We start from the raw sequence: 13,800 nt of genomic DNA on the forward strand, positions 1-13,800 counted from the left end.
ATGGAGGTTGCCGTGAGATGAGATCATGCCACTGCACTCCAGCCAGGGTGACAGAGCAAGACTCCGTCTCAAAAAAAAAAAAAAAAAAATATATATATATGTGTGTGTGTGTGTGTGTGTGTGTGTGTGTATGTGTGTGTGTATATATATAGTTAGCAGGTAATGTGTGTATACATTTTTGAAGGCATAGCCTTATAATTTATAATGAAAAACAGCAGTCTTCTGTCCTATTTTTAAATTCTATATCCCAGTGGCAATTATATTTCTAACTCGTGTATCATTTGTTTCTGGAATTTACCCTCATATTCCTTTCTTAAAAAAAATTTTTTTTTTATAGAGATGGGGGTCTTGCTATATTGCCCAGCTGGTTTTGAACCCCTGGCCTCAAGCGATCCTCCTGCTTTGGGCCTCCCACAGTGCTGGAATTACAAGTATGAGCCACTGTGCCTGGCCCTCATATTTCTAAATAAAGCAGTTTTAGACATTATCTATTGGTTTCCTATTATGGAAGCTGAGGATTTTTCTGTTTCATTCTTCTAATACTGTCGTGTTACAATTTTTGTTTTAAATTATAAATATTGTTTACTGAGTCAAGAGTTACATTATGTTTAAAATTTTTCTTGTGTATTTTTTTAAACTTTGGAATTAATAATTGCTTCATTTATCGTTTGTTAGTTTTCTCTGTGTTTATCAATTTTTCCCACAGACCTTAGCAGATCTATGAAGGCCTCCTAATGCTGTTTTTTTTTTAAATTAAGCTAAACATGTACAGTTGTATTGATTTTTCATGAAGCCTGAGTAGTGCACAAAATAAAAAGCATGTTACTTAATGGACTCAAGAAAAGTTAAAAAAAAAAAAAAAAAAAAGCACTGGACCTCTCATAAGTTTTCAACTATATGAAGATTTAAACTCCTGTCCAGTAAAGGTCAAAACTGCTTCTCGCTTTAAAGTTAGGTGTAAACAGTGTCGTCTGATGACTTCTAGAATGACCTAGAAAAACCCCTCATATTTGCTTCTTTCAGACACTGAAGTCCTAATGCTGTTTTCTCTGCGATCAAATGCATCAGATAATCCATCAGCCTCATTTTCTTCTGGAGGGCTCCCTCCTGGAAGCAACTCCTCTATCCCTCGTGTCCCCTATCCTCCTCCTCCATCTTTCACATGGAGGCCAGCTGCATCTGTCTTCTTGGAGCATCTCTTTACTAGCAACCTGGATGTCCCCTTCACCTCTCCTCTGCTAGCATCTTATTTTCTCCTTAAGTTTGGTAGAGTGTATCTTTCAGTAGCATCCTGAGAAAGGATATCTAGAAGTTAGTTTTTTGAGATTTCTTATATTGCTTGTCTATTGCTTTATAATTAATTACTCCAAAACTTAGTGGCTTAACACAACAATAAACATTTATTATTTTGCAGTCTCAGTGGCCAGGAATTTGGGAGCAACTTAGCTGGATGGTTCTGGCTCAGGGAATCCCATGAAGTTGCAGTGAAGATATCAGCCAGGGATGCAGTCATCTCAAGGCTTGATTGGAGGCTGGAGGATCCGCTTCTAAGGTGACTCACTCACAGGCTGGCAAGTTGTTGCTGGTTCTTGGTGAGAAGCCTTAGTTCTCACATGGGCCTCTCCACAGGCTGATTGAGTGTCCTCATAACCTGGTACCCAGGTTCTTCCAGACTTAGTGATCCAAGATAGCAAGACAGAGGTGACTGTTTTTATGACCTAGATTTCTGCCACATTCTGTTCATTAGAAGTCAGTTGCTACATCTTACCCTTTTTTTTTTTTTTTTTGAGATGGAGCCTTGCTTAGTCACCCAGGCTGGAGTGCAGTGGTTGCAATCTCGGATCACTGCAACCTCCACCTCTCGGATTCAAGTGGTTCTCCTGCCTCAGCCTCCCGAGTAGCTAGGGTTACAGGTGCCTGCACCATGCCCGGCTTATTTTTTCCTTTTTTGTAGTAGAGACTGGGTTTCACCATGTTGGCCAGGCTGGTCTTGAACTCCTGACCTCAAGTGATCCGCCAGCCTCAGCCTCCCAAAGTGCTGGGAGTACAGGCATGAGCCACCATGCCTGGCCCATCCTACCCGTATTCAAGAAAGAGTATTAGTCTCTACCATTTGAAGTTAGGAGTATCAAAGGATTATTGGACATGTTTTAAAATCAACACATCTTTCCTGTCTGAAAACATCTTAACTCTCACACTTAAGAGTATGGAATTCTAGATAGAAATCATATTTTCTCAGAATTTTGAAGGCATTGTTCCATTATCTTCTAGCTTCCAGCATTGCTTTTGTAAAGTCTCTTACCATTTTGATTCCTGATCCTTTGTACATGAACTGTTTTCTTCCTGAATACTTTTAGGATCTTCTCTTTATTCTTGTCTTGGTGTTGTGGGATTGTGAGATGATGTGCTTCGATGTGGTCTTTTTTTGTTCATGGTGCTGGATACCCAGAGGAACTTTCGATTTTATGTATTTATTTATTTGAATTTTTTTTTAAAGAGACAGAGTCTCGCTCTATTGCCCAGGCTTGAGTACAGTGGTGCAATCATAGCTCATTGCAGCCTGCAACTCCTGGGCTCAAGTAATCCTCCTGCCTCAGTTGCCTGAGTAGTTGGGACTACAGGCCCACGCTGCCATGCTTAACTAATTTAAAAAAATATTTTGTAGAGATGGGGTCTCATTATGTTGCTTAAGCTGGTCTCAAACTCCTGGGCTCAAGTGATCCTCCTGCCTCCGTATCCCAAAGTGCTGGAATATAGGTGTGTGCCATTGTGCCTGACCAGATGAACTTTTTAATAAAAAAATTCATATCTTCAGTTCTGGGAAATTTCTTATATATTGTTTCTTTAATATTTTCTTTTAGCTTTCATTTTATAAATTTAATTCTTTAGTCCATTTACTTTTATGTGTAATGTAAATTATGTATAATGTAAAGCAAAAAATATTCAGGATATAGTTAAAATCATTTTTCTTTTTTTTTTTGAGACAGTCTTGCTCTGTCACCCAGGCTGGAGTGCAGTGGCATGATCTCAGCTTACTGCAACCTCCACCTTCTGGGCTCAAGCAATTCTAGTGCCTCAGCCTCCTGAGTAGCTGGGATTACAGGTGTTTACCACCATGTCCGGATAATTTTTTTGTATTTCTGGTAGAGAAGACAACGAGGTTTCGCCATGTTGGCCAGGCTGGTTTCGAACTCCTGACCTCAGGTGATCCACCTGCCTCAGCTTCCCAAAGTGCTAGGATTACAGGCATGAGCCACCGTGGCTGGCCTAAACTCATTTTTCTCTTGTCATTTATTGTTGTCAAATTTCCAGATGATTTGAAAAGTCACCTTTGTCATTTCCGCATAGCCAGAGTCTGTTTCTGAGTTTTAAAATTCTTTTCTGCATTTTTTTTATTCCAATGCAGTATGCTTAAAAAAAAAAAACAAACTACTGTAGCTTTTTAATGGGTCACTCTCTGATAATAATTAGCCTATGAAAATCTTCCAGGGCTCCAGTCCTGATAGAAGTTGAGAATTGTGAGGTATCTAACTCAGGGAACTGGCAAAGAGGAGTTGGTTCTGAATACAGGTCAGTGTGAGGTCGGTACAGTAATGGAAGCTTGGGGCCACTTTCCTGGGGCTCTTTAAAGCTCTCCTGATGAGAAATAGCATAGGCGTCAGCCTGGGAAAGGGGTTATTAGTGAGCAGGATCAGTAAGTCTAGATGTGAAGACTAGAGGGATGTGGGATCTTGAAACCAAACCTATACTTACGAGTAGTATTTTTTTAAAAGCCAAAATAACTATTGAACATAGAAACCTCCACAGCCACCAAAGCAAGAGAGTTTGCCCCCTTCTTTTCCATGTATCTTCTAGCTGTTCCATTAGGGCTTCATTTTCCCTTCAGGGGAGCTTTTTGAGGGTCTTGAGAAGCTGGAGAAAAGGGAGAGAAGTTTCCTAGAAAAAGAAAAATAAGAATGAGAATGGATTCATGGCAGTTCTACTTTAAAGTATACTTCTGATATCTTTAGAGATGCCTTCAGTGCTTCAAACATTTCAGTTTCATTGTGGCTTTTTAAAAAATAATAAAGAATGTTTAGTGGATTTTTAAAAGAATTTCTGCTTGACCTAATTTGTCAATAGGAAGAAAAGAGAATACACCAATTAAATGTTCATATTTTTAACAGCAAAAGGCTTATCACTCCAGCTCTGCATTTAGAGTCATCTTTGGTTGGGGAGATTGGATCTATTTATAGCTGCCACCACGGTCTTGTGGAGGGGGACTGCTCTCCCTTTTTCTCTGATATTTTCCAAGTCTTGTAGCACAATATAGATAAAGCTGGAATATTTCATCAGACTTTACTAAAGGCAAGAGAACAAGCAAAAGGAAGTAAGCACAGAGAACAGCATGCAATGAAACCATGTTTGGTATGAAATCTAGTTTTAGTTTTCAGCTTTGCTTTCTCCTTAGCACCTGGCTTGCCTCAAATTCATAAGCCATCTTTTCCCTGACACTCAGGAAACCCTTCAAGCATGTATAATTTCTAAATTTCGAACCCGAGAGAGGGTTTCATGATTGACACCAGGAATGCAGCCTACATGGGTGTGGACTATGTTTTCTACATGTAGTCATATCCAACTATATCCCAATAGCTTCCGCAAGACAGTCATATCTAGCTATATCCAATCATCTAATATCCTTCACTAGAGGTAACATGTGGCCATAGGTTTTTTTATGTAATTGATCTTTATATATTATGTACATTTTATGGCTTTTTAAATTAGGGCTACAGTATTATATAATTAAAAACATGGACTAGAGCTAGTAGACCTGGGTTCTAGTCTATTTGCCAGTCTTGTATGTTTTAGCAATTCAATCTGTCTGTAGTTTTGTAGAGAGATTTGGATATGATTAGTCTGTAATTTTATAATTTAGACTATAATTGAATTATTTTAAATAATTATAAAATTTGTACTTGAATCTTTCTCTTTGCCTATTTTAATATGATGCTGAGATATTAGTGAGGCATAATGACCCAATTATTATTCCTGTGAGAAAATATGATCCATTTTATAATGATATACTTTATAGGATAAGTTTTCCATTATGGTGACAGATGGGACCTACTTATATTTAAAAGGGGCCATAGGAGTTTGCTATGAGTTTTTTATAAAGTAAATATTTACCTCTAAATGTACCTCACACATAATTTAGATGTTCTTATACAGAACGTAATTGCATGTAGTTAAATCTATGTATAGATTCTATATTTTCTAGTTTTATTTCTTTCATGTATTTGACATTTCTTCTTTAAAATTTTTAATTGAATTGAAAAAGCAAACAAAAGCATCATATATTAAAGTACTTTAAGTTACTTGGTACTCTTAGTTAAGATGCACCAATTTTTTTCTTTCTACTTAAGTATAATCTGTTTTTCTCCCCAGAGTGAGAAGCTGTTGCTATATGATACCGTCCAGAGTGAACTAGAGGAGAAGATAAGGAGGCTTGAAGAGGATAGGCACAGCATTGATATTACCTCAGGTAAGGAGAATGATATGATTGTGATGTTTGAGTGGCACCAAACCTTTGGTTTACTGCAGTGTCTTATCATATCTTAGTCTTCTAATATTAATATTACATAAATGAAATGTCCCAGCAAAGGAGAAAAGGGGAAGAGCTCTAAAGTGATGGTGATTATATTGTTATTGTAATTTGAATTCACACTTTAGAAAGATGTAAAAAATGGAGCACATGACAAGGGACGAAACAGAAGTATGACAGGAACCTACTGGCAGAATAGTGTCAGGGCTGGGTGTGGTGCTGCACATCTACATCTATAGTCCCAGCTATGCAGGAGACTGAGGCGGAAGCATCCTTTGGTCCCAGGAGTTCAAGATTGCAGTGAGCCATGATGGCGCCATTGCACTCCAGACTGGGCAACCTTGTCTCCAAAAAAAAAAAAGAATAGTATTGGAAGTTAGCTGTAGTATATGTTTTTGCTTTTAAGTCTTGAAAGACTATCATGTGGAAGAAGGAATGAAAACCTTTTTGACATCATACAAGGTAGGACAAACTGATAGAAGTTATAGGGAAGTAGATTTTTGTTTCAGAAAAAGGAATAACTTATTAATGATTAGATCAGTCCAGTGTGAAATTGGCTTTTTCAGGGTATTACAGAAAGTTTTTCTGCATTGAGTGGAAGGTCTACTAGGTTATCCTACAGTTCTTGAGTATATATTACTTTATCTGTTATAAAGGTTACTTCTCTATAGGGTAGGCATGGTGGAGTCAGATAAGCTGAGCTCTACTGCCAGTGCTCCCTCACCTACTAGTCTGGTGACCATGGACAGTTATTTCACTTTTCTAAATCAGTCTCCTTGTCTGTAAAAGGAAAGTAATAAGAATACCTACCTCAGTGGTAGCTTTGAGGATTAGGTGAGACAACGCATGTAATATACGTTTTACAAAGTGCATGACAATATGGTAATCAGTTCTTAGTCATTAAGTGCCAAATTGATTTTTGCTTTAATAAAGGCAGAGGAAAACTTAAACACGTAGCGCTCATGAAATTATATACAGCTTAATCTATATATACCCAGTTGCCAATGAAGTTTTGTACGTTTTTACATGTAACTAAATAGCCACCATAAAATTAGAGTCTTTTTTTCCTCCTTTGTTCACCAGAAACCCACTAATACTTCATCTTTATTTACCTGCCAGAGCTGTGGAATGATGAGCTTCAGTCAAGGAAAAAGAGGAAGGATCCTTTCAGTCCTGACAAAAAGAAGCCAGTTGTTGTTTCAGATATCCTTTTTCAAATTTTCTGGTTTTTTTTCCTTGATGTACATTTTTCCATTGTGCATGCCTTTATAACTTTTATTTGTAAACACTGACTTTATTTGCATGATCCTGTAATCAAAAGATGATTTATTTATAAAACCGATTGAAGACAGAGGATATAGTATGTACTTTAGGTCAGGAGAGGTGGCAGAAGAGAAGAAATTCAATCATGATCTCAACTTTGAAAATTAGTGTGACTTGTTGTTCACCAAGGGCTTTGATGTGAAACAGCTGTTTAGTATACAGTATGATTGTTTAATTCTCATGTGTACTTTTTTTCTTTTTGAGACAGGGTCTCACTGTGCCACCTAGGCTGGAGTGCAGTGGCACAATCATGGCTCGCCTTAGTGTCAACCTCTCGGGCTGAGGTGATCCTCCCACCTTAGCCTCCCGAGTAGCTGGGACTACAGGCGCGTGCCACTTGCCTGGCTAATTTTTGTATTTTTTGTAGAGATGGGGTTTTGCCGTGTTGCCCAGGCTGGTCTTGAACTCCTGGGCTTAAGCCCGCATTGGCCTTCCAAAGTGCTAGGATTGCAGGCATGAACCACTGCGCCTAGCCTCGTGTACTTTTTAAAAACATTTTAAAATGTTTCCAAAATTGGAGTGTAAATTAATATGTATATTCAGTTTCTGCATTCCCTATGGTACCATCCCTCTACCCCCATCTTTTCCCCTCCACCTTAAAAACCAGTGATTAGGTTAGTGATATATATTACAATCAATGACATCATGGAATTAAGGGCATGTAGTTATGACATCAGAAGTACTAGACTGTATTTATGCTGGTACTAAGTGGTTTGAAGAATAATTTGAAGTCAGAATTTAGGATGCCAAAGCATGCTCATAAATCATCGTTCCATTTTCTGAAACATAGTACTTTGGAAATATAATTCAAAGTGTGATATTCTTACAGCTAAATTGACCTTTACTATTCAACGTCCATATATAGTTTATATGCTACAAGATCTTGATATTCTTGAAGACTGGACAACAATTAGGAAGGTATGATTAATGAGCAGTGGAACACAAGTATATTTTTATAGTCTACTTTTTAAGATTCTATGTTTTTTTATTAGTACATCAAAATATGATTATTGTAAATATGATTTGCTTTTGCAACATTTTTCTAAGGCAATTTAATACTATTACAGATAACAGTGAACTACAAGGATATTTTAAGAGTTAGAGACATGTCAGCAGTTTGATTGTATTTTTTCTATAATAATATAACTAATAATTTATGAAAAAGTCCAAAAAACATTTATTTAGTCTGCCCAAAAATAATAACATCACCATCTGTGCCTAGTCCTTTGGCTGGTCCTCTTTTATAGAAAACACTTGATAAATATTTGTTGAACAAAAGAACATTTGAACCCTTATGTGCCTTGCATCCTATCATTAAACATTCAAGAATTATAGGCTTTTCTTTCCTTGCCTGAAAGTAGAGGCTTGTTTTCCATATTACATTTTTTCATTTTTGTAAATTTCTTAGTTGAGAATTAGAGATTATTTCAGGTATTGAAAACACCTCTAGGAGAAATTGTTATCCCTCATATTCTTTATGGTCTTAGACATGAAAAATTTATTAGAGCAGCTAATGGTTATACTTTACTGTCTTTGTTATGGAGTTAATCAGTAATATTGTATATATTAAATAGATACCAAAATATATTTTCAGTCTGAACTCAGACTTCTTTCTTCTTCTTTTTTTTTTTTTAATTAAGGCAATGGCTACATTGGGGCCACACAGAGTGAAAACGGAACGTAAGTCATTTAGTCTGAGTTGGGAAATACTCTCTTTGGAGACTTGTTGAATCAGGGTTGTTAAATCATCTACATACTAAAGAACTCTCCCATCAGTGGTTTTATTTCATCAGTGAACACCGTGTCTGAAATTATGAGGAATTCTGGAGTCATTGCTTCTTGTAAAAGTTTCAAAATTTCTGAATGTGGTATAATTCTTTTCAGTGTTCAGCTACATTCTTATTGCTAATAATGGATCAGTAACTCAAAAAAGTATTTATGCAGTGTTTTTTATGGGCTCTGTCATTCTATAGCAGAGGTATTTGGAATTTGTGGATTGGCTTCAGAGATTCTGTGAATCCTCTGAAATTATGTGCAAAATTCTGTGTGTGCATTTTCTGAGGAGAGAGATCAGAATGCTGATATGCCTTATTAAAATTCATATCAAGTTACACTTCCTTGATTTTTTTTTTTGAAAGTCTAAAGTCGCTGCCAAAATGTGATGGTGTTTAGGATAAGTTTGTCTGTTTCTGCCTTCTTTCACTATGGGTGAGATTTCCTAATCCTTCTAAGGACAATGAAGCTAGATTAAAAAGAAAAACGTATTTGAAATACTTAGGAAAGGAATTTCTAGTCACATTTAAACAGCTTAAGTAATCGATAAGAGACCAATTTCTGTTTTAAGCTGGGCGTGGTGGCTCATGCCTAGCGTGATCCCAGCAATTGGGGAGGCTAAGGCAGGAGGATCACTTGAGCCCAGGAGTTTGAGACCTGCCTGGGCAAGATGGCAAGACCCCATCTCTACAAAAAAATACAAAAATTAGCCAGGCTTGGCGGTGTGTACTTGTAGTCTCAGCTACTTGGGAGGCTGAGGTGGGAGCATCACTTGAGCCCTGGAGGTCGAGGCTCCAGTGAGCCATGATCACACCACTACACTGGGCAACAGAGCAAGATTCCATCTCTAAGAAAAAAAAAATTGCATTTTATTTTTAACCCAGTGATTCCTTTAAACTTTGTATTATGTGAGGAAATTGCAGCAGTATTTGCTCTGGGGAATTAACTGCCAGAGCAGCTGCCTAGACCTGTAGAGCAGTGGTTCTTAACATTTTTGGGTAATAGACTCCTTTTGAGAATCTCATTATCATAGTTGAGTGTGTCTCCCTCCCACTCTTGTTACCTTCAGCATTGTATCCTATTAGTTTTACTTATAGCACTTTACTCAATTTGTATTTTTAAATTTTGTCTATCTCCTGACAGGATTGTAAGCTCCACAAAGGCTAGAACCATATCTCTTTTGTTCACAGTTTTTTCCCCAGCATACTTCCTTGTGTATAGGAAGTGTTCGGACAACATTTGTTGAATGAATGAATGAATGAATGTACCTGATGGTATTTTAGGCCCTGAGGATACAATGGTAAAAAAAAGATGGATCTCCTGGAGCCTCTTTAGGGGAGGTGGAATCATATATATGTAGATAAACAGTTAGGAAGATAGTTACAGATTATAGTAATTACTCTAAAAGAACTGTGCAGTTGATATAACAATTAGCTGAGGAGTGGGTAGAGTAGTTAGGGAAGACCTCCCAGGAGCTGACATTGGATGGCTTCATGATATGCTTTTGACATTGTGTTTCCATAAAAAAGATTTTTTTTCCTGTATGAGTTATTTGACTAATGCCAGATGATTTCTGGAATTTAAAAATAGAAGTTGTACTTAGGACATTTCCTTTTTAGAATTAAAAGCCTGGGGAACACTTGGAACATGTATTAAAGTCTGCTTCTTTCGATATATCAGATGCCTGCAGGGGAAAAAATAAAAAATATAATTTTCAATTGAAATATGGCAATTGATATTTTAAATACTACTTAAAATTAGCACTAATAATTGATAACATACCTGCTTCCCCTTCTGGTACTTAATTAGTCAATTGATGATTTATTGTTCATTGTTTAGCTTTGTTTAGTAGTTATATTAAAAACTTAGCGATTATGTAAAAGAATGTAAGGAATAAATCTTTTTATTACATTTTAGGTTTGTTATTCAGGAAATATTTTTAGGCTTTTTTTTACATATGCATGGATTGACGTTAATTCTTAATGTTCTGACCCTTTGTTCTTCTGACAGTGTTTTATTAATATAACAGTTTTTGAACTGATCCCTTTAGCACCTGTGAAACTGGAAAAACATCTGCACAGTGCTAGATCTGAAGAGGGAAGACTGTATTATGATGGTGAATGGTATATACGTGGACAAACAATATGTATTGATAAAAAAGATGAATGTCCTACAAGGTAAAAAAGCCTTTATTATTTCAGTGTTGCTCAGGATTGTCATTTACAACATTGTTGTCAATGAAATATTTCCTGCCTCCATAGTGTACCTAGATCATTAGTTGCTTGTGGATCCTTTTTTCACTTGACGTATGGCTTGATTACATGTGTGTACAGCAGTGTTAATATGTATGAACCAGACTTCATATTAAGTTTATGAACACAAACTTTAATGCAAGTGGAAATGTTGAAATTATTTAGCCAGGTAGCTGATCCTGTTTCTTAATTCTTTTTGTAGGTGAATCGTTAGGATCGTGCTGTAATGACCCTTAAACCTGACTATCATGAATTTTTGGTAGACCTAATAATCTTTAACTTTTTTGGATGTGTTACAGTATTTTAGATAAAAAGAATTTGTATCAATTAGAGTAGGAAATAAATGGAAAATTAATAAAACCCTTAAGATTAATAGTAACTAAAGTATAACCTAGGGCTGGGTGCAGTGGCTGACCCTGTAATTCCAGCACTTTGGGAAGCTGAGGCAGGATTGTGTGAGGCCAGGAGTTCAAGACTAACTTGGACAACTTGACAAGACCCTGTCTCTACAAAAAATTTAAAAAATTAGCCAGATATGGAGGTGTGTGCTTATAGTCCTAGCTGCTTGGGCAGGAGAATCGCTTGAGCCCAAGAGTTTGAGGCTGCAGCAAGGTATCATTTCATCACACTACTGTACTCCAGGCTGGGCAACAGAGTGAGACCTTGTCTCTCTAACAGCAACAACAACAACAACAACAACAACAACAGTGTAACTTGAAAACTGCCTTTTAAAAGTCCTAATAGTATGTCTAGGCTTAAATAAAGTTTATGTAACTATTTATATAGCCTTCTAAGTTTTATCTGGTTGTGACCTTTTGAAAATATTAATATTAATCATAGGATTTAATTCTCAGAGTAGTAAACTTCTGTGGTAACAAAATATGGTTTTGTAGGTATCAGTGGTAAATAAAACGACTTGAGTTTAGTCTACAGTATGCATTTTCCAAATACAGTGGTTTTAATTGTAAGATGATAATTTTGTCTTTAAATTTTTAGGATTCCAGGAACATTGTGTATAATAACTTTTCTCATAGAAGCTCATTGAACTACTAGTTTATACATGATACTCCTGGATTCTTCTGTTTATATTATTGTTTTTGAGATATTTTACTACTACTTAGCATAAAAGTTGTTTAAAAAGAGATGAGGCCAGGTACGATAGCTCTTTCCTGTAGTAATTCCAGTATTTGGGAAGGCCAAGGCAGGAGAATCACTTGACCCAAGGAGTTTGAGACCAGCCCTAGCTGGTCTCTGTGTAGAGAACCCCGTCTCTACAAAGTAAAAAAAATTATCCTTACTCCCAACTACTCAGGCTGAGATGAGAAGATCCCTTGAGCCTGAGAGGTTGAGCACTGATTGTGGCCCTGCATTTCAACCTGGGTGACAGAGAGACCCAGTCTCAAAAAAAAAAAAAAAAATTCCTATTCACTCTTTAAAAAATAAATAATTAGGCCGGGTGCAGTGGCTCACACCTGTAATCCCAACACTTTGGGAAGCCGAGGAGGGTGGATCACAAGGTTGGGAGTTCAAGACCAGCCTGGCCAATATTGTGAAACCCCCGTCTCTACTAAAAATACAAAAATTAGCCAGGCATGGTGGCACATGCCTGTAGTCCCAGGTACTTGGGAGGCTGAGGCAGGAGAATCACTTGAACCGGGGAGGCGGAGGTTGCAGTGAGCTGAGATTGCGCCACTGCATTCCAGCCGTGGCAACAGAGTGAGACTCCGTCTCAAAATAAATAAATAAAAAATAAATAATTAAAAAAAATAAAATACAAATCTATTTAAAGAATGTATCTTTTTATGTAAAGATTAGTAGTGTAAAAAAAATTAGTATAAGTACCGTAGATGGTTTGACATTGGGAATTAGAGATTAGTATTTGAAAGATACTGACATAAGTTACAAGTATAATACCATATAAGTAGTGCTTTTAGCTCCAGTTTTTTTTTTTTTTTTTTTTTTTTAAGAGGTGGGGTGGGGATGGAGTAGGAAGAACGTGCTTTTAATAGTTCTAATAGAAAGTGAATTTTACCAACTCTATTAAGAAAAGAAGGATGATCTATGTTGCTGAATGTGATATTTTTGGCAGCATGCACTGCTGATATGCAGCATTCTGGTAAATGACAATTATATACCTGAGTCTACTGTTGTAGGCCAGTTTATTTTGGTTTTATATAGGTAATAATCTAAAATGAACTGAGGAGACATTGTAATTCATTCATTCATTCTTTTTTTTTTTCTTTTTAGTGCTGTAATTACAACAATTAACCATGATGAAGTTTGGTTTAAGAGGCCTGATGGAAGCAAATCTAAGCTTTACATTTCACAGCTACAGAAAGGAAAATATTCAATTAAACATTCATAATCATGATTTAAGTGTTATCTAAATTTACCTTATTAGTGTTACCAAATGTAATGTGCCATGAGAGTAAAAAAAATGTATTCAATAACTTAATATTCTCACTGAATCATGAGAGAATGTGTATTTGTAGGTAGTACTCTAAATAGATCTCATTGATATGTTATTGAAAGAAACAGTAATAAAAATTTTATCATGATCCTTACATTGATTTGCCTCTTAGGTCTGATGACCAATAGGTATTCTGTATATGGTAGGGGTTTCTTTCTAAACATTTTTCTTTGGTTTTTAAAAAAGTTATGCAAATTTGTCTTATCTTTAGTAAACTATGACTACATTTATCTGCAATTTTAAAAATTTTCCATATCATTGTCATTCATTGTGTGTTTGTAAATAAGGCTGATAAAATGTTTCCTATAAATGGTTTGTACTAGTACATTAGTGTTAAACCAGAACTAAAATTTAAACATATATATGAGTATATATATATATGAGTATATATATATGAGTAT

At 36.3% G+C, this 13,800-nt stretch overlaps 1 protein-coding gene across 1 annotated transcript in view; it reads left to right on the plus strand.

Annotated features, from left to right (window-relative positions):
* BRMS1L (BRMS1 like transcriptional repressor) overlaps positions 1–13,800 on the plus strand; it is a 163,198-nt gene extending 149,398 nt beyond the window's left edge. The window contains exons 6-11 of the mRNA XM_032134940.2: positions 5,425–5,521; positions 6,701–6,784; positions 7,758–7,822; positions 8,545–8,584; positions 10,728–10,854; positions 13,177–13,800. Coding sequence (XP_031990831.1) covers positions 5,425–5,521; positions 6,701–6,784; positions 7,758–7,822; positions 8,545–8,584; positions 10,728–10,854; positions 13,177–13,294 — 531 coding nt within the window. The 3' untranslated portion in view covers positions 13,295–13,800. The remainder of the gene's footprint in view (positions 1–5,424; positions 5,522–6,700; positions 6,785–7,757; positions 7,823–8,544; positions 8,585–10,727; positions 10,855–13,176) is intronic.

Source organism: Hylobates moloch, unplaced genomic scaffold (assembly GCF_009828535.3).
Source record: "Hylobates moloch isolate HMO894 unplaced genomic scaffold, HMol_V3 SCAFFOLD_16, whole genome shotgun sequence".
NCBI classification, from domain to species: Eukaryota; Metazoa; Chordata; class Mammalia; order Primates; family Hylobatidae; genus Hylobates; species Hylobates moloch.